This window comes from Lagopus leucura, unplaced genomic scaffold (assembly GCF_019238085.1).
Source record: "Lagopus leucura isolate 7727_CA_CO unplaced genomic scaffold, USGS_WTPT01 Super-Scaffold_100019, whole genome shotgun sequence".
Lineage (NCBI taxonomy): Eukaryota > Metazoa > Chordata > Aves > Galliformes > Phasianidae > Lagopus > Lagopus leucura.
In genome coordinates, this window is record NW_024962273.1 from 3,489,820 (window position 1) to 3,511,774 (window position 21,955).

The 21,955-nt window shown below is 39.9% G+C and overlaps 1 protein-coding gene across 9 annotated transcripts in view; it reads left to right on the plus strand.

The window, feature by feature from the left end:
• GTDC1 (glycosyltransferase like domain containing 1) overlaps positions 1-21,955 on the plus strand; it is a 163,337-nt gene that overhangs the window by 72,959 nt on the left and 68,423 nt on the right. For all 9 annotated transcript variants that reach the window (XM_042877877.1, XM_042877874.1, XM_042877879.1 and 6 more), the window contains 2 exons: positions 7,436-7,603; positions 10,505-10,678. In XM_042877877.1, coding sequence (XP_042733811.1) covers positions 7,436-7,603; positions 10,505-10,678 — 342 coding nt within the window. The remainder of the gene's footprint in view (positions 1-7,435; positions 7,604-10,504; positions 10,679-21,955) is intronic.

Genomic DNA, 21,955 nt, shown 5'->3' on the forward strand with positions numbered 1-21,955 from the left:
CATCTTCTGCACTATCCAAACTCGTTTTGGGTAGTTTGACACATCTCGGTCTTCCATATGGATACTTCATGGTGACAGAGTTGCCAGCTGCTCAGGTTTTATGACAGTCAGAGTTTTTTCGAGGACTGTATTAGTTTTCTGGGGAAGAATCCTGCTTTTCTTCAGGTCCGCATTCTGAAGCAGTAGCTTTGCCTTGGATTGATGCTCTGCGGTGGTGTTTTTGGGGGGTGAAAAATTAGCTAAAAGAACATTAGCTTCCATAAAAAAATTTTTTATATGTTTATAGATTATCCAAGATGAAATCAGAGATGTGGAATATTAGAAAAATCTGAAAGGTATTTGCTAAGAAAACTAAGTTCCTTTTAGCAATCCCCTTCAAATTTACTCTCCCCCCCCCCAAAAAAAAAGAAAAGAAAAAGAAAAAAAGAACACAAGTCTTTAAGTATTTACATATCAAAGTGCCTGAAGTAGCATACCAAGCAGGTGGCAGTCAGACATGTTTTGGAGAACAGAATTTTGGGGGCACTTGAAACATAAAACTGCCAACCAGTCTGCTGAGACCCTGCCCGTCTTTTCTCTGTGATCGTGTGAAGTGCACGGCTTTTCTGCTTGTGTATTTTTTTAAATGTAAAATGTGAAAGCTGGGATAGGATTTGAGCTCTTTGATTTTTTTTTTTTTTTCTTCAAAACTTTTTTAAATAAAAGTAACTTTTTAAATTTACCTCTTATACATCGAAGCATCCATTTGTATCCATTTGTATACCCCTTTCTTGGGTTTCTATCTTTCAGTCTGTTCCTTCCATCCCTTGGCAGCTTCCTGTGTAGAAATTCTGTGCTCAGAACAGAGAAGCACCGAGAAGCGTATGTGCACCCAATGCACAGTGTATGCCTGTGCACTGAGTGCATACCGCTATAAAAAATAATACCCATAGGGTCATTACAGTTGAAATTGGATAAAATACTTGTTTTTCTTCATTTCAGTGAGTCAGGCTACCTTCAGTGGACACCATCTGATGTGGTGTAGTTGTCCTCAGGTTGCTTCTTTGGCTTTGCTATTGAAGAGCAGCGTTATGACATGTCATCTTAGGAGTTTTCCATGTTCCTGCCACCCAAGAGGTGCATTTTTCATGCCAGTCACATGGCATAATTTTTTTTAATTTTTATTTTTTGGCCCAGAATTTGACAGGTAAGAGACCCAATTAAATGATGGTGCAGACTTTAAAACAATAAACAAAGCTTTGGGAGTCTTATGTGATTAGTTTGGAGTAAAAACATCAATTTAACACGTTTTTCATTTAAAAAAAATTTTCACTATACATCCCTAAATCCTTTACATCCTCCCTTGTGCATTTGTTGCCTTCTCTTTCTTCTTTTTTCTTCTGTTTTATTTCCTCTTGCAAATTTGCATCACAGCATATACTTGAGCAGAATAGGGCTGTACGTCTCTCACAAACCACCCAACGGCTCCTTTTCACTAGTAGGGCATCCTGCTTTGCTTATGTTCTGCCCTAATGAGATGCCTTCGCTTCATTATTTAGTGCTGACAGTGAGATCTGAACAAGGAAGACGATGTGGGTTCGTGGCTTTCTCCTTCCCCCATCACCACAGCAAGAGCTGCTCGGTCTCGACCTCTCTCTTCATGGAAACAGAGAGCATGATGTAGCCTATGGTGAGCAATCTGGCCACTAAAGTAAAAATGTGCATCTGTCAGTAATTAATTGAAGCCAAATTTAATTACAAATCAGGGAAAGAAAATAATGCTACGCACTTAATAAAACTGAGGAAGCTTTGGTGCTGTTGCCTAAAAACCAAAGGAATCCAAACAAAATAGGGCATTTTCCAGGAACCTGAAAAGCCTCTCCTTGAAGTAGTCTCTTTCAAACTTACTTCTCACTGTTAAATGCTAAAGTAGTTTTAACTGCTTTCACTTCATTTTCAGTATCTCAAAGGACACTGAAAAATCAAAAATTAAAGAATTGGTGGTGAACCTAAATGGAGAACCTAAAAAAGCCCTGATGCATCTATGTAGACTCTTGAATATTTTAAAGGTGAGGGAGTTGCTGTTTTTTGTGTTTGGTTTTGCTTGCTAATGTCAGTGAAATCAGTGAGTTAGGACTGCAGACTTTGGGAAACCCTACCTGAAGTCCTGACAGAGGTCTGAAAATGTTGGTAGAGAAACAGAAGGATGGGACCAGCAGCAATGGGGCTGGACACACAGCCCCCTCTGCTCCAGGAACGTCAGATAGCAGATGCTTAGGCAGATGGTTTAGAGCTTTGTTTGGGGTACGTCTGTATGAAGAAGGGGAAATTTTGATTTCTAGGCAGTAAATTCTTTTGGAAAATGGAACCGAGGTCTGTGACAGCAGGAGGAAGAATTTCAACTCTTGTCCTGAGTACTGTACTATAAAACAAGGAAGAGAGGATGTCATTTTAAATACAAGCGTAACAAAAGGCGTGCGAAGTATGAGTTTAAAAGAAAATATTCATTTATAATGTATTTCAATATGCAAGACTAGCTCCACATCCCAAACTATTGAACTGGTAGGAGCCATGAATATCTATTGCTGCGCTCTGTACAGTAATTACAGCAAGAGGAAAAAATATTTTTCTTTACGATTAATATTTGTAAACGTTTATGAAACTACATAACAAATAAATAAGACAAACACGTGGGCTAATTAAGATGAAAGGCATGACAGCCCTTGTGATTTGTTTTGAAAAATAAAGCATGTTCGAGTGGTAAGACTTAATTATTTCTGTAAACATTTCAAATTACGCTCTATCTATAAAAGTGTAATTTACGAGATGTGTATTATAGGATCTATAAGCATTTTTGACATTTGTGCATTGCATGTCCAAAAAAATTAGAGTTAATTTATATTACGTTGTGTACTGTCATATATTATCGTTGATCAGTATTTATTATTTGGAAATTCAGGAGCATCTATTGTTCAGTGGGAACTGAAAAAGCGTTTTGTATCCGATTACGATCACTGTATTCTTGGTACAGTGATAAAAGCACAGAATCACAGAATTGTAGGGGTTGGAAGGGACCAGGGATCATCGTGTCCAACCCCCCTGCCAAAGCAGGTTCCCTACAGCAGGTCGCACAGGTTTGCAGGTTGATCCTGAAAGAATGTGTGACACTGAATGAAGATAACTGGTCTGTTTAGCATTGCACATGTTAATAATGCTATTTGATGTGTGGATTGGAGTTGAGAAACACACCTTTAAGGCAAATCAGTGGACGTGTCCAAATGACTGGATTGAAACCACGGGTGTGCTAGGGGATGAGATGGAGGAACCAGAACCCTCGGGTTTGTTCTTGAGGAGCATGAAGACAACGCAGGCTGGGTGTTTGGGAAAGGCTGTGTGGCTGAAGGTGGTGGGCATGGTGGAGCTGAGGGAGCAGTGGGGTTTGGGGTACCCAAGTGTGGAGCGGGGTGTTGGACTCACTGGTCCTTGTGGGTTCCACCAGTGTGTTCTATGTGGATGCTCATTCTCTTCCCTCCAGCGGTGCCCCTTGCTAGGCTACAAGGGTCCCAGTGCCAATCAGCTGTGCTTTCAATGTGCTCTGTGCTGGAAGCTCAGCGAGCTCAAAGGGTTCCGTCTCCGGATCCACAGATAGGTAAATGTGCATTGAGTGGTCTCCCAAGGGGAAGGCAAAATGTGTTTTTAGTTAGGTTGCATGGGGATTTAATTGAAAGATTTAGGGCAGTTTCTTAAAAGAGTAAATCACGGCTACGTGGCACAAAGATCTATCAAACAAAACAAAAATATTGTAGCACCTTTACTTTTGTATTTTGCTTGGTATAAATGGAAACTGAGGCTGATACGTATTGTTGGCTGATGATATAAATGCTGTTACTATTTTTTTAATTTTTTAAAATTTTAGTCCTTTTCAGCTTTTTGAAATTAAACAACAGGCAAAGCAAAGGTCAGGTCATTCTGCGCACACAACGCTGCTCTCAGTCTGCAAGCCTGCTCGGCCTCCTTCCCATGAATATTTGTATGAATTAAGCACCTGCTTAACTTAATTCACGTAAGTAGTTCCTCAGAAGTCAGGAGGACAATTAAGTGCTTCAAATTAAGCACAAGCGTAAAACCAGAGTCTATGTAGAGGGTGGCCCTGCAGTCTGGCTGGCCTCCAAGGTGCTGGTGCTGCTGGGCACCACATCCTGATGGCTGCAAAGTGCCCAGGGTTATCCTGGGGAGGACAGCTGGGGCATTACCAGCATGACCTTCAGCTCTGTGACACTTTGCACATTGTATTCATGGAGAGCTACTGTTGTATTATGTGTTGCAGCAGTGATAGGTTTGGATAAGAATACTGTAATAGCAGTTTAAATGTGTTTTTTTTGTGAGGTGGCAAGCTAATGATGTAGCAGTTAATTTGAATTTAGCAGACGTTTTAAATATAGGTTTCTCTTACAGAGACAAAAGTTGCAATTTAAAGCTCTTTGGTGGTCTAAAAACAGCTTAATTCTCTAGTAGCATGGTAATAAGTACTAATCCAGCTTATACAGTGATTGTAGTATGTCATGTTTGTGAAAGATTGCCTAACTCTGCTTTCTCTGGGTTTTATGTTAATTTTTTTAAATTAAACATAAAACCTTATAACATCTTTATGCTGAGATAAACTGTTCAATTTAACTTGTGCTCAAGCAGCAGCTGTCAGGAATTATCATGTTTGGAGCGTTCTTGCTATCACCTTGTGTCTCTACCTCCCGGTTACACTCGGTGGGATGATAAAGCTCACCTTGTTAGGATTTATTACTTAAATAATAACCCGAGGTAAAATGAAAGTCAGTGTCACATAGAATGACAACTGACATATATTTATGTCTCACGTTACATTATAATAAACTTTCCCTTCTTCCCCTTGTAATAGGTGTTAAGTGGAAACCCACGGCAGCGTATCCTCCAGTGCCCTGCACGAGTCCATTAGCCACGTCCACAGCTGCTCTGTGGGCACGTTCACAGTGACTTGGGCTGTCAGGTGCTATTTAGGCTCGCAAAGCTGGAGAAAGTGCTTTGTGCTGGTACTTAGCAGCTATTATGCCAGCAAAGAAACAAACAGAGGAGCATTCTGGTGCCCATTGAGTTCAGTTCTGGAAGCAAACCGAAGCGCTGAGAAGTGATGCAAGTGAATGAGGAAAGGTGTTTTCTAATGCTGTTACCAATTCAACGCTTTATTTGCCGTAAGAAATGTAAACAGTGTCATTTCAGCTTCTAAATCAGAATTTTCTAGTAATTGCAACAGTTTTCTCTTGGCACTGGTTTATGTATGAGCTGGGCAGTTCTAAGCGATCTGCTTGTTAATTCTTATCGCTTCTCATTTACACTGTGGAAAATTTAGGTCTGGCTCTTACACGCTTCCCAAGTTTTGCTCCTTTTTGCCTTAAAAGAAGCCTGCCTCTGGCTCTCTGCAATAGTGCTGTTGTATTCAATCACAGAATCACAGAATGGCCAGGGTTGGAAGGGATCTCAAGGATCATGAATCTCCAACCCCCCTGCCACATACAGGGCCACCAACCTCCACATTTAATGCTAAACCAGGCTGCCCAGGGCCCCATCCAACCTGGCCTTGAACACCTCCAAGGACGGGGCGTCCACAACCTCTCTGGGCAGCCTGTTTCAGTGCCTTACCACTCTTTGGGTAAAGAATTTCCCCCTGATGCCCTATGTTCTGTGTATTCAATCACAGAATCACAATATCCTTAGAGTTGGAAGGGACCAGTTCAGTTTTCTTCCCAGCTCATTGCAGAAAGAATTTCTGAGATACCTGTAGTATGAAAAAGAAAGGATAAGCCATGAGGCAGTCCAGCATTTTTCCAAGCAGCCATTAACCTTATTTTTGCAGTCTTATTGCATGTTAGGTGCATTGTACCTGCTGTAGGAAGCCTTCTCCCATCTGCTTGGAGCCTGGCCCCAGTCATGGTGTGCTCCATGGGCTGTCATTCCACGTGGCAAACAAGTTGTGACTTACCTAACAAGGGCTTTCTTGGTCTTTGGGTGGCTTGTGGCAAAGCAGTGCTTGTGTCTTCATTGCTATTCTGTTTAACAATCCCTTTAAAGTACCAAATATTTGATGAGCAAAGCAGTCACATTCATCTTTTACTTTGGTAAGCCTTTCAGATTAGCATTGATTTGCACTGATGAAGACGGATGCAGGATGAGTTCTCTAGGAAGTGTTTGTTCTCTACATGCAGATTACTTAGAGACAGTGTGGGTAGTAGCAAAGGCAACATTATGGTACATATATGATATGTGAGTGTGGATATTTGGGGGAATTCACAAGTTTTAAGTTTGATAGCCAGAGTTGGAAGGTTATAATGTTAATGATGCGAGCTCAGCTGTATTCTTGAACGCTAAATCTATGTAAAAAGAGAAAAAAAATTGAAAAGATTTTAGAAAAATGAAGCATTTCACAAATCTTGAAATTCTTGAAATGGCAAATAGCCCCCAAAAATGTCAGAAACGTGCTATGTTAAGAAGTACTGCATTAAACCTTAATGTTTAACGTGCAATAAAATACCTGATCCCTATACTTTTTTTATCCTTAATGATGAGAAATTTATAACACGAGTGTCTGTGGTTCTCTAGAGTTTCAGGATTCAGTTGATTTGGAGCCTGTGCTGACCAAGGGACAGGAGGCACTCATATAATTGTGGAGAAATTATGGGAAATCTGCCACTGTTTTCAGCAGGGCCACAATTTGCTATTATGTATTTAAATAAGCCCATTTTCTGATAGCCTGTTAGGTTATACAAGGCTGAGATACCAGCTTGTTAGTGTTGTTTGTGCCTGCTTAATATACCTGATGGATGTGAGCAATGCTGTAGACTGTGGAATAGCAAGAGTGCTACGGCGATACTGGAGTGTGAGGATACAAACATTTCATATATAGGATACCTTAGAAAAATGAGAAAATAAAACATAGGAAAAGGGTGAAAAAAGAGACTACACTAGATAAGTGTACTGCATAAATCAAAAGGGTTTATGTCATAACACGAACATGTGCCATTCCTGCTCATATATTGAATTTCAGTAGTTGGTTGCATAAAGAAGTAAAGTGTAATGAAACTGGCAAGCAAAGTATTCCCTAGTCAGCCTTATCTTTGTTCCATTTGTCCTTCAGATACAGCTTTTCTTGCCTTTTTCAATAAAATCCATCCAGCTTTTTTATTTTGCATCTCTCTGTAACTGAGCTGGGAAGACCAATGAGATTCAGTGCTTTTCTAGTTGGGTTCTTAGCAGCTGCTTTTTAAGAGATCAAAACTTCGAATGCTGCTACATGGTATTAAGGCTTAGCTATTGATGTGTCCCTATAGGGGTTATGTTTTTCTTGGGGGGGAGAAGGGGAGGCGAAGGGTAAGGGGTGACCCCTGTGAGCATGCTCACAGGCAGTAAACACTGCTCTCCTTGTTTCCAGGATCCTCTTTGCAAGCTCTGTGCTTAACCTGGCTGAACTCGCTGCCCTGCGCCCTGACCTGGGCAAATTGAAAAAGGTCCTCTACTTCCATGAGAACCAATTGGTGTATCCTGTCCAGAAGTGCAAGGAAAGGGATTTCCAGTATGGATACAACCAGATTCTTTCATGGTATGTGTTTCTCACACCTCTCTGTGTTGTTTACTGTGTCCCTCTACGTGTCGATGCTCAGCGTTGCCAGCCCTGAGGAGTCCCCCTACAATGAACTGAAGAGACTGTAGCAAGCAGAGGTACCAACAGCATCCCAAAGAGGAGCTGAGAAAAGGGTTCTGGCTAAAACCACATCCTCTATCCACTCATCTCAATGTATAAAAGAGCAGTGAAACCAGCACCAGTGGTGGCTGGAAGCCCTGCCCACAGCATGGGCATGGAACAAAGTAATCTTTAAGGTCCCTTCCAACCTGAGCTGTCCTGTGATTCTGATGGGCTACTTGGCATACCTGGTAGTTGTGTGGTTTTGCCCCTATCTTGGCTGTCATGAGCAAGATGCTTTGTTTCATATCTGCTTAGCAAAGCCCAGCTAAGCACCTCCTGCTCGGCCATAGCTTTTACTGCATCCAACTGAAATTATAGAGAGGGTTTTAGGGAAATAAACAGAAATTAAAACGTAATGCTGCACTTTTCTTGTGAAGAGAGGGCAGTAAACATACCAGATAAATCCTTGTATTTTTTTCATCTGGTATTCAGAAATTGTGCAGTGCTAAAATACCCAGACATTTTAAAGGCTGCAGTCCTTTATTGTTGCTAAAAACAAATGTATTTCTTGAATCTAAGTTAATGAAAGAAGTTAATAACCACCACACTGAAAAGCTTTGTGGTTAGACTCTGTACAAACCTAAGTGAAACAGCAAAACTGAGTCGTTCTGAGAACTGGAATAAATTGATTTGAATGATCTTTTCTTTCCTAACTGCTATTTGGAGAATTCTGAGGACCAGGGATTGAGCATTTGAAGGTGTAAGTTAAGCTTCTGTATCATTATAATGTAGGCCAGTTGATAGTCAAATTTCTCAGGGTACACTCTGGCCATCCTGCTGCTGCCACTGCTGCATTTGCACATGTTTCACTGCTTGAGCAGTGGAGTGGGAGAGGATAGTGAGCAATCCAATAAAGCTTTAGCAGCCATTTTCAGATTTTACACCATGAAGATTTCTTTTTGTGGCACTGAGGTAAGGAATATTTTTTTTATGTATGTTTTGCTTTCTTACAGCAGTTATTTTTCTATTGTAAGCTGACAGACATTATCTTCAAAGCACACATTTTTAAAATCATAAAATTCTTTTGCCTCTCCTCCCCCTAAAAGTCTTCTATAGATGCTCCGTTCCATTTCCTTCAGCCTCCAGTAGCACCTCTGTATAATTATGTAATTTCCATCTTTCATTTTTTGTTGCTGTATAAACCCCATTTTTAAGAGCAAATGAAAGCCATCTCCTCAGTGCAGTGTGTAACTACCCAGTGGTCATCTGCAAGGAAATGCCATCTTCCATCTTCCAAATCTGTTGGAAATACTAGAAACATGAAAATACATATTTCCAGATCTATCTTTATATCGGTATATTTCCAACTCTATCTTTCCATGCTGTTTTGCATAGATGTTTTGGAGAAAATTGAAAGTGGAGCACTTGGAATCTTCTTGAGTCGTTAAGGGAGATTTTATTTTCTCCTTAATGATTCAGAAGCGTTGCGATGATACTGGTAATAAAGTCATACATTTCAATGGTGGAATTCCTTTCCTTGTAGCTGACTGGGCTGCAAGGATGACAAGGGCATTCAGGCTTGCAGTGCTATGCACAGCCTCCAGGATGAAGCTGAACAGATGAGGCTCAATATATGAGACAAAGAGAGGTGGAAATGTCTGGAGCCTTTGCTAGGTGCCAACCTTACCTCCATCAGCGCTGCATTTGCCAGGGCAGCCAAGGCTGTGTCAGAGCTTCCCATGCACAGTTCCAGATACTTCAGGGCCTTCAGGGACTCGGTAGCTTTTTACTGTCTCCTGACCAACTCTCAGTTAAGGAATATTTCCTAAGTTACTATTTCAGCTGCTTCTGAAATCTCTTGATCTGATTGATTTTAGAACACAGCGCTAAGGAGCAATACAACATATTAATGTACCAAACCTTTTTTTTCTTTTTATTTGTTTCTGTGTACTATGTGGTATCTCCGTTTTGTTTAGTGCGTGTACTTTTTATGCACAGGTTAAAAAACAAAACCGTTAAATCTTTGTTATCCCAGTCCATGGCCCACTTGGCCAGTCAAAGTTAGGTTAACCAAAGGTAAGTTGTCATAGAATGGAATCACAGAATCATGGAATGGCCATGGGATGAAAAGGACCACAATGCTCATCCAGTTCCAGCCCCCTGCTATGTGCAGGGTGGCCAGCCACCAGACCAGGCTGCCCAGAGCCACATCCAGCCTGGCCTTGAATGCCTGCAGGGATGGGGCATCCACAGCCTCCTTGGGCAACCTGTAACAGTGCCTCACCACCCTCTGTGTGAAAAACTTCCTCTGTATTAAGAACCTCCCCTGTCTCAGTTTGAAACCATTCCCCCTTGTCCTATCACTATCCACCCATGTAAACAGATGTTGTCTTTCAGTACAAAGTGTTTTCTGTGAGGGGTCTTCTTCCAGGTTCTTCCAAAGACATATTACAGTGCCCCTGATCTGTTTGTAGGGCTCTGGAAAAACAAGGATAATAATATTAGCCTTACTCATGTTATGAATGGAAGTTGAACTGTGGATAGAATGGGATCTGCTCCTTTAGGTTGATAATAATATATTGTTATTTGCTTTTAAAAAGTTCAAAAATAATTCAAAGTATAAAAACACGGGAATTGGAACATTTCTGATTAAGGTATGTATGCTACTTCTGGTTCACCTGAAAAGGCTAATATTAATTGGCATTTCCATTATACATTTTGTATATGAGAATGTGTATCCTGTTTTCATTGCATTTAAAATAGCTCAGCTCCTTTAGCAACAGCAGTGTGCTCATTAACCTTCACTGCTTTTTACAGTTTGGTTGCTGATATTGTGGTGTTCAACTCTGCTTTTAATATGGAATCATTTCTTACGTCCATTGGAAAATTTATGAAGCTGATTCCTGACCACAGACCTAAGGATTTGGAAAAAATAATCAGACCGAAGTGCCAAGTTCTTTATTTTCCAGTCAGGTTTCCTGATGTGAGCAGGTCAGTACATTTTCCACGTCATAAATTGCCTCCAGTCTGTCAAAACTACCTATTTATGGTGAAGCTTTAACTAGTCAGTTACAGCGTTGTTAAAGTAAAGAGCTGGAAGATAGGCACTCTCCCTTAGTAAGTATATTTCAGCAATCAGAGGCTGCTGGGACAGCATAGAAACCCTCATCGCTCGGTGTGAATAATTTCCCACTCGTTTTAGTTTTTAAAAAGTTGACTGTGCCTCAACTCCATCTGTTTGTTTGTACAGGGGAGGTCAAGGAGGAGAAAGAAATTCTAGAGAACACTAACAGCGATAAGGCTGTAGTCGAGAAGCTATATTTCCCTTGGTATGTTGTAGTGGGATTTTATTCCTTCCCCCCTCCCCTACCTCTCTTTTTATTGCTTCCCAGGTAGGTGAAAAGCGTTTCAGTAGCACGGAGCAGACTTGCAGATTTTGGCATTAGCTGCAGCTTGCAGTTGCTCTTCAGTCTTCCTCAGTTACTACGAAGGACGTTTTTTATTACCCTTGTTTCAGAGCCCATCCTGAAATTAGCAGCGGGTTATGTGGCTCAAAGGGAACATTCACCAGATCCCTTTCACTTTTGATTAAACCTGGCACAATTGTTTTTCCTATTATAAGGAACTTTCCTCCCACTGAACAGGAACTTTGCTTCGATGGGACTGATACTAAATAGAGATAGGTTTGATTCTGCAATTTGATTATACTCTTAAAAATGACTTGATGCTGGGTACGTGCTTTGTTGGAGTAAGGGTGGAAAGCAGCATTGTAACTGCAAGAGTCTAAGATCTGATGACAGTTCTGGTCACATGAGATGTTTGTCCTGACCTGCTTGTACTTACAGCCACTTCAAAGACTGAGTGTATGTTTGTGGCAGTTCGGGGTAGAAAGATTTTTAGTATCAGGCCATGCATGCTATTGATGTTGCAGAGCAAGGTTTGCATTTCAGTCACTAGGCAAACACATTCTAAAGGACTGATGCAAATCCTTTAAAAATCCATGTCTAGCGTGAAGTCTTAAAGCTATGTGTTTGGCAAGCGTGTTAAAATCCTCCAGTGCTGCTTGGGGCCTTGTCTCTCAGGGTGGCAGAAGAGATCATTACCTGTACCTCTCTGCAAGCCTACTATTGCTTCTTAGAGACCATGCCTTTAAAGTGAGGGAATGCAGTGGATGTTTCACGTATTCAATCCTGAACCATTGTAAAAGTGCCTCGTGGTTTTTGATGTACCTGGGAAAGTCTTGTGGCAATCCTCTGCATAACTCTGAAATTCTTTAGGTTTTGACCTTCAACTGCAGCCCATATGGACTATTTCTTTACAGGATCATGCTTTCAATGATGGTAAATGCACCTGTGACAGTTTTTTGGTTTTGTTGTTTTTCCTTTGTTTTGTTTTTGTTTTTGTTTTTAATTTAGACTGAATTGCTATAATGACAGAATGGAGATTGAGGAGAAAAAGGTTAAGAAAAATTGTGGCCAAGCTAAAATTTATAAAGCAAGCTCTTAGCCCAGAGTGTTTTTCAAGTTATTTTCAAATGGTAATTTGCTTTATCCAAACCAAACTCATACAGTGTAAGTAAGTGATTATTTGCATGACTGACAATCATTTCAGTGCCTGCAGTCTTTTTAAAATGCATAATTTTGCTGAGATGTTGGGGAAATATTTAAAAATTCTGAAGGCAAAATAAGCAGGGGTGGTTTTTTCTCTTTACTCTGACCTCTTTTATTTCGCATGTGAATGTCAAAGGGTGTGTGTGTCTCAAATGGAACCTTCATGTGGACAGAAGTGATCTAAGAAATCATCCTCACGCTTGTGCTAGTGATCGTGTAAAGATTATTTTAGATCAGCCCCGAGATTGTAGGGTAAAATACAAGATACATCTGACCTTTGATCAAAAAACTGTGCTAAAAGAGCATGTCAAACAAGTAAATCCTGTCATGTGTTTACCTGTTAATGTGATTACTGTGGATGATGGCTGTGCAAACTGACACAAGCAGTGCAGTGAATGATCACATCAGGATGGAGGAAATTGGCTAAGGAGAGATGTAGTATTACACATACACGTAATGTGTAATTAAATATTTCAGATGGGCATCTAATCACTGCTTTTCTCATACTTACAAGAAGTTAGCAATGCATTTTGTGAAGAGAGTTATTTTATGATAAAGATTTGTCGTAGGGGCACCTCTTGTTGTTCCCTGAGCAAACACAGACAGTGGTCCTTATCTGGCCATGAGAGGAGATGAAAAGATTTGAGGATTCAGCAGAGTAAGCAATGTGTGGAGCTAATCCTCCCATTTTCTGGCTCTGACAATGACTAGCTTCCATACTGGACCCTGTGGTACCACAGCTGTTCCATATGGATTCATCCTCCCTCATTTCAGATTTTGAATTCTCCTTTATAGATGTTCTGATACACATTTATTATGTAGAAATATATATTACCAGACTTCTAAGCTTATAAACAAATAACATTCCAAGTTTATGTCACTTCATAGTGCCTAGGTATTGCAAGAGATGTACACCCATAGCTGATCTTACATGCCATATGTGCTGTGCATCAGGCCTTTTTTCTTCAACATCACAGTGAATTAAATATGTTGTCATTCACACTTATGTTGTCGTTTATTAAATTTCAATTTATTTTCTATTATAATGTAATAAAATGGAATTTTTTTTTCCTATAGGATCGATAAAATCTATTTTGATATAATGTATTTTTATTTGTGCACACAGAAACTACAATCCAAGAGCAAAACTCCCTTTCTAATGATGTTATCCTTGGCAGCTGCCTCTCATTCTGCCAGCAAGCCCTGCTGGAACACCTCTGCTGGTATTTTGAGTGCATTCTCTCGTTCTGTCTGCATCCATTCCGTCCCTGGTAGTTGGCAAAGCTGGGTCAGGTTGGGTGCTCCATGCAATTCGTTCCAGTGCAAATTGTAATACAGATTTTAGTTATTATCACTAGTCCTCTAATTGTGGTATATCTTTACCATCACCACGATGCGGTAGAAAAGGGAGATACTTTTATAAGCAAGAATAAATTAATGTTCCTAAGAGCTCAACACGCAGATTGGACTAAAGTGGGCTAATATAAAAGAAACATGAGGAGCACATGGGATGACAGCAGAAGATGGCAGTGGTTTCTTTTAAGTGGAACTTGTTAGCTGGTGTCTCATGCTGTCTGCATTACGCATTTAAGAGCAGAATTAAACATTTTAGAATGTTGTTTCTTAATTTGCTTTTATAACATAGTACAGTTAACAGGACGTTTTCAACCATTTGATTTTATATTTGTTAGTTATAGTGTAAGAGAGACAGGATTTTGTGATTTTGAGAATGCTGTATGAACAGTCAAGGGAGCTTCTGACTAAACACAGGTTTTTAAATGGCACTGACATTATATCTTGTAAAGAAACATCACTGTCATGTGGGGAGGAGCCCGTTTTGGGGAAAGAAAACAATAATTCTTGTGACTTGCATTACTGGGATGAGGCTTGCAGGGCTGAACCTGAGACCTCTGTTTAGATAACTAAGAGCTTGATAACTAACTCACCCTTCTTCTGTAATTAACACCACACAATAGCTTTGCAGTCATGGAAAATACTAATGTCCACAACCAGGGACAGACCTGAATGTCCAAACACAAATCTATGGACAGGAATTGGAGATGTGGCTGTGTGGCACCAAGAGGTGCTTTGCAGTGGTACCCAAGTGAGCTCTCACTAACAGTCTTGTGTGTTGGAAGCAATATGCCTTAGAAATGCAGTTGTTGGCTAATTAGCTTTCCATGCAGAAGCATTTATTAGCTTAGGTGGAGTATGATGCTAATGATAGTGATTCTGGCTTTGAGGCTACCTGCTGCACTTAGAGGTGGCTTGGGCATCTCCATGGTGCTCTCTGGTAGTCATAGCCTCCCTGTCACCACAGTTTATGGGTAATTAGCATAATTAGATAACTCCAATAGCCTGCTCCTACCTTGGGGCTTGCTGCTGAAGAACTAGATGGTGGAAATTGCTCCACTGAATGGCTTTCCTCCTCACCTGCTTCAAGCAGAGTTTGAGGGCTGGTGTTGGCAGGCAGGAGGGATGCTCACAAGATCTGGGACATGACACCTATTGGGAAGGAAGCACAGTGTTGGCTTAGAAAGGCACAACGTGGAGGATTTTAGCTGAAAATCGGGTGAATGGGATGAAGGGAGGCTCGAGCATCCCCAGTCACTGGTGCTTCCGTCAGTACTCGCATTCTGTGCCTCCAGGGGATGATGCCAGAGTTCCTATTCTAGCCCTAGGGGGTATCCATTGCCCCAGAGCACCCCATTGCTTACAATTCAGGAGCCAAATAGATGACTTGTCCCCACAGTTCTCCAGCAGCAGAGCAACTGTGCCCTCCTAAAGGAGAGCCTGGCTGGATGGTCTGCTGGGATGTATTTATTTTGCAAAACTTTCTAAAAAAAACTCATTTCTTTTTATCTGTTCAGAGGCAGAAATAATTTTACTGACTCTCTTTTATCTGTCGGATAGGTATTCAACTCAATGCTGCCATAATAACCATTTAGTCCCACAATAGCTCATAAGGATACTTAAGCAGAATTCTCTGTGCAACCTAGTTTTTTATTATGTTGGGTACTGCTCATGTTACATACAACACATTCCCATAAAACTTGCATTTTGTATTTACAGAGAAATTTCTCTGGAGAGTTAAGGTCTTGTAAAACATTCTTGTTCTACAGCATGAACGAATTATTATACTCTGGGGCATTAAAAGTGAAGTGTACTGAAGAAAAGAATTTTTTCATTAAAATGCAGTTTATATTGATAAAACAGATTACTAGCATTTGATGAAATGTGAAACTTGGATCTACCCGTATCACTAAATCGCCAGTAGGTTTACTTTGGCAAGAAGAATAGTATATAATGTATATCAGGACCAATCATTATACAGTACCTGTTAGGTTTCTATTAGATTAAATTGTCTTTCACTAAAGTACTTGGGGAAAAAGCAAAAAAAAAAACCAACAAAAACCCACTATATCTGTATCTTGAAGTAGCAGAATGTGGTAACGGGGAATATTAGAAAATAAAAGCTGTCGTGTTATCAGTTTTGGCACAGTCATTTATCAATCAGTATTTTAAACATTGACAAGTGGTAATTTAATAGGGAATGACCCTGTTGGCAGGAAGTTCTAATGACAGATGATGCAAACTCATTTATCACTATGGGGCTGTGCTGGCTTCTTACCTTTCTCAGTATCACAGCTCATATTTTCCAAGTCTGGGATGTGAGAAGCCACAAAGGGCAAAACCTGTGGCACTGAGCCCGTAACCACTCCCATCTCGTCCCATTAACCCCTTAGCTGCAAATCTCACTGCAGCATAGCTGCCACGATCTGCGAGTCCCAATACAAATTTAATTGCTGTTTGACTCCTAAGTGGGATTTGCCGGACTGCTTGTAAGCAATTCCATCAAGTCAGGTTGTTGGAAGAGCTCAGGATTTTTGGTTGTGTCGCTTGGAATGCAAAGTTGAAGCACTCCTACTTGGCTTTCAAAACCAAACCACATTCTAATAATTAATAGCACATTTCATTAGCAGGCATTAAAAATATTGCATGCGGTGCCCTATACAATGGGCAGCTATTATTATTATTATCATTACTACATTGAGAAGGAAATTGATGCATTCAGAGGTTTAATTGATTCGTGCATATTCATGTAGGAAGTCAGTGGCAGAGTCACGACTGGACTGGATTATTATGCACTTCCACGCATAATAATTGTGCTGCAACTTGTATGGAGAGCAGACTACCTTGCTGTGATGTGTGTGGGCATTTGAGGGATGTCATGGCAGAGGAAATGAAAATGACGCCTTCATCAGGAGCAGATACGGATGGCGTTTTTAATTCTTCTAGAAACAGTCCATCTGTAATGCAATAATTCAGCTAAACCTAATGAGAACAGAAAAAAAATCATATATTTTTACTTTAATTTCCACGATATCAAAGGTTTTCATCTATTTGATACAATTTTAAGCTACCTATGTTAAAGCATAATAAATGGAAGCCCGGCTTTGCACTTTCTGCACTCTTCCTCAGATCTCCATATGTTTTTTCTCTTCCCTTCTCTCAGCATCATCTTCGTCCCTAACGCTGGGGTTAAATACCATCCCCATCCAGGATGCTGTCAGAGGTAGCACTTATTCTTTTAATAACACTTGGCAAAGTTTAAATATAATTGGTTCAAATTGTCATGACAGACTTAAAATAAAGGTGTTTTTTTTCTTCTTCTCCTGTTAAAAGTGGGAGAAGGCTATCGATGAGCGGTAGCATCCTACAAAGTGCTAAACAGCTTCGTTTTCACTGCAGTCATTCAGAGATGAGGGCAGTGGGTGCTCTGTGCAATGACAGACGTGGATGGGAAGAGGTGACAGAGTGGAAGGCTGACATTTCAGTGCTGTGGTGGCATCCCATTTAGTTCTGATCCATACAGAGGTTCTGATCTGTACAGACTTCAATCTTTCACCTGTGCAAAAAGTGGCTTTCATAGATATTCTGTCCCTATTGAATTTTCTTTTTCAAAATACTGCCCTTGAACATCTCAATAATGCTGTAATTTTCATTAGGAGATTGAGAAATAATGCACAGAACTGGTGTGTATTTTGCTTTTTTCTTTTCTTTCACGCTTACAGAATTCATATTGATCATGTTAGTTGCTACAGTGACAGAACCTTATTGTCAAAATAGGTGCATTTGTTCTTCTACCATAATAGAAAAGAAAGAAGGCAGTGCTAAAAATTGCAGTAAAGATAAGGAATAGCTAAATAATATCATTTATTTTAGGGGATATTCATCTCTGAGAATACAAAATATTTTCAGAAATCGTTTTGAGGAGAATGAAGGAATCTCTGTTTGCAGCCATGGGGGAATAGCAGTACCTTTAGAATAAGCCCAACTTCATCTTGAATGCTGTATTATTTTGGAGAAGAAACAAAAAAAAAAAATAAAAGAGAAGAAAAGAAAAGGCAGATCTTTTTAAAGAGTGGAGGAATCATAAGGAAGAACTGGTTGATAGCCTGGCAAATTGATACCAAATGTAAAACTAAAACTTTGAGTGGATCAAGTCTGCATTGAGGACTGTCGTGTGCTAGATTGCAGACAGCCAATTCAAGTTACAATTCCAGTTAGAGATACTGGTAGATGGAAGTGACACTACAGCAGATAGCAAGATATGGGATAGGAATTTCAGAGAGTGATGGCAAAGAGATTAAAATTACACCGTGGAATAAGTACGATCACAGCTTTGTGTCTGAAAAGGAAACTGGAAGCATGGAAACCTAGCTCTCCAGCCCGATGGAGATGACCTTTATGCAATGTGTAAGAACAATTTAATGCAGATGTTTTATTTATATGTAACCAAATGGGATGAAGTTAAATGATTTTTAATTTTGCAAATCACAGATAATTTCTTTGTTGTGCAAGGAGTATTTTAATATGGTTAAGATGGGGTGGGTTGTTTTTTTTTTTGGATTTTTTTTTTTTTATCTTTTTTTGCTTTCACATTTGCAACTAGGAATATTTAATATTTTATATTTTGGACATTCCCCCTGCTCAGCTGTGACTCCCAGATGAAATAATCCTCCTCTTTTTTCCCTTTAAATAATTCAAATAGCATACATTTAAAAATATGAAAATCACAACGTAAATGTACCAGAAGTGCTTTTAAGGTGGGAGGCTGTTCAGCTTTACTATTGAAAAATGCATTTCTAAATAGTAATGAGGGCTCATCAGAGTTTTGGGTGTATGAGCAGCACGTAATAGGGATGCTTGCTGAAGAGCAACAAGAGATCCAAATCCAAGAATGCCTTCCCAGTTTCTTTTTGCCAAGTAAGTATTAGGAAAAAATCTTTGGATTGCACTGGCTTGTTCTTCAAGATGGGGCATTTTGCGTGTTGAGAAATCTGAATTCACATCAAAGTGGTTCAAGCCTAAACAAGATATTTTTTGCATTCAGCGTTTGTTTTCTGAACCATGTCATGGGTGCTAAAAATAGCCAGGAAAGGAAAAAAATAAAAATAAATCAGATTTTAATTGAATTGGCCAACCTGAGATTAATTTTAGAATAGTTTTGTCTATTTCTTCGCGATGACTCCTGAGTAGTTCTCAGGTCAGCCTTGTAGAAAACTAAATAATTTGTCTGTCTTTAGCCTGCTTTATGAATATTTCCTTCTACTTTTTCCTTCCTGGGAATTGCGAGCAGACCAGGAGAACAGGTTCTCCACGTTTCGGTCAGGGGACTGATAGTGTGTAGTGTATCACTGACCTTCCAGAGCCTATGTCCTTCTGCTTGTCATCCATGGTCAAGCCCTGGTGATTAGCATGCATACTGGTAAGACTTTGGCCTTTTAAAACAGATTCTTACTAGTTCTGGTGGTGTCTAGAAGCCACAGGTGCTAGGGCCAGTTCTGCCCCAGTTGAAGGGCTCTGATTCATTTCCATGACTTTGCTTTGCACAAAGTTCTCCTTAATATCCTATAACCACATATCAGCCCCAAGCTGATGGTTCTAGCAGCTGTTAAATGGAAAAGCAGACAGCTCTTCTCTCTGCAGCTTATCACTCCGTGCTGAATTGTGGACTGGTGTCTACAAGCACACAGGTAAATACAGGATCTAAAGAGCATGCAGGTATGTAGACCTCTGGCTATTAGTGAGATAGCAAGCAGCAGTGTAACTGAGCTATACCAAACAGGGAGAGGAAAAAAAGCTTCTGTGATTCCCATGCAATCAAAGAGAGATTTTTGTAAAGATGCGCTTTGTTGTCCCTACGTAAAACACCAAAAAATTGTATGTTGTTCTGGCTATCCATGTTCAAGAGGGATTAATTTAAATTGTGAAGCAGGTACAGAGAATTACTGCTAGGATGATTGGGAGAATCTGTATTACGAGAACAGATTAGAAGAGTATGGTTCACTTGTCCTAGCAAAATAAAGGTTGAGAAGGGGATATACGTTAATCTTTATAAATTCAGTCAGAGGATAAATGCCATAGAAGAGGAGGAATTATTTAAGTTCAAAGATAATCCTTACATCATCCAATAGGTAGAAATTGGTCATTATTACATGGCTCAGAGTGGAAATAAAAAAAAAAAAAAGGACATGTTGGGCTGTTGTTTGTTTTGATTTTCCTTAGGGACATATAGTTTTGAATGTCAAAACACGTTGGAATTTTAAGGGTAATTTGATAAATTCATAGAATGATTGGTTAAAAAATGTAGGAGTAGTGCCAGACAATTTAGGAGTTTGCTATGATGATGTCCACAAAACGAGGCAGGTTGTGAGTTGGTCCCATTCTAACTTCATTCTTGAGTCCAAAACTGCACCATGAAGGAGCTTGTGGACTTCCAGTGTGTAGAAGACTCAATGATGTGGAGCCTGTTCTCTCTCGGAGGATGCTGCAAACTGGTGAGGTATGAATGGTCAACAGCTGCGATGCTTGGAGAAGTACTGAGAGCAGTGTGCTTCAGCAGGAGCCAGCTTAGGCACCATGTGCTGAGCGTTGGGCCTTTGTGAGCATCCTTCTCAGTTTTGCCTCAGATTACTTTTTGTTATTGAAGACGTTTGAGTAAAATTCTTCTGTTAAGCTCACGAAACTCAAGAGTGACTTTATTTTGCTGATGAGTCGCAGTGGTGTTTCTTTCATTTTCATCCCAATATACAGTAGTTTAATTGCCCCAATCTGTGCTTGAAGCAAATGAATCATAGAAAAAAGAAATTTTTATGCAGTAATCCTGAAATTTTATCTGTCCTTCATCAAACGTCAGCACAGGTCTTTTGGTTTCTGAGTTCATTTGTGTTATCTGCAATCTGGTCGTGAAGTGCTGATCTCGAATTATGTGACTATATATGGGAAAGAGAGGGTTTGCTCCTTGTAGGGTGCCTGAACTGTGTTCCTTTTGTTGCCAGTAAAAGGAAGGAGTATCTGTCAGGATTCCTGGTAAACAAGTTGAACAAAACCAGCAATACAACACTGGCAGTAAATATATATATATTGCCCATTGCTACCTTGTATGATATCCATAAAGTTGCCAAGTAATTGTAGCATTCAAGCATCTTATTTTGAAAGTAGCCGAGCTCTTCTCCATGGTACTCAACGCAGAGCTTGTTTATGCATCTATACGTTAGCAACTTATTATTCCATGAGCGTCACTTCATTTTGGCTAGCAATAAGTCCTGTTCACTCATTGTGCTGCAGAGGAATGTTTAAAGCTGAAATGTGCATTGGAGTCTGTTTGTTTGCAGCAGATGATTTGCCTAAGCTTTGATGCGCAGTCACTTTCTGACATTTGTGTATTTCAGCAGTGAACAATGTAAACTCATTTTCTGAGCACTTTGATTACTTGCACATAGCAGTGCCCATGGCATGTGACAGAGAAGAGCACTCTATCCACTAATCAGATAGATATGCTTCAAGCGTATTTACACAAAATAATGAAAACAGCTGTTAGATACCTTTAAACTTGAGTGTGTTTTGTTATTAATCTACTAGCCCGTACACATGACACTATAATTCTTCGCTCACTCAAGTTGCCTTTAATGACACAGTAATAAAACGGAGAGGGATGAAAGTAATGGAATTGTAGAATGTAATGCCTCAATTGTTCTACAGTGTCTTCCTTTTTGCCAAAATAAACCACAATTAGGTCCATATGGTGTTTTGAAGTTTTCAAGCAATGACCCTAATAAAAAGTAATGAATTTCTGACAAAAGAAAGCATGGTGCTCTTTTAAGCAGATATCTTCGCTATTGATCTAGTTATGATTGCAGACTGATATGCTAATAGAAGAAGAAAGGTTCAACGTGCCTGGTACAAGCACTTTCATTTGTGGTTTATTTTATTCTTATGAAATTCAGATTGAAAAGGTAGAAACATGTTGTAATCCATCAGTTATGACTCCCTTTTAAAAAGCCTACTATAAAGAAAACAAATGGATTTTTCTTGAGAAAAATGGAGTTTGGAAAGCATTAGGTAAGTTGAAATTTCAAAAGCACTTGTTAACTAGGAGACTGCCTTGCAGTGATGGAGAGCTTTGTGAGGATGTGAAACTTGGCTTGGGCACGTGATTGACCTCAGAGGTCCAAGCTCTTTGTTGCTTGTTTTTGTCTCTTTAAAGCTTTTCCTGGGGTGATGCTTCTCTTCATTTAGAGAACCTGATTGTCTGCTGAGCAATTGTTAGGTGAGTGCAGATACTCAATTGCGATGACTGGGGGGGGGGGGG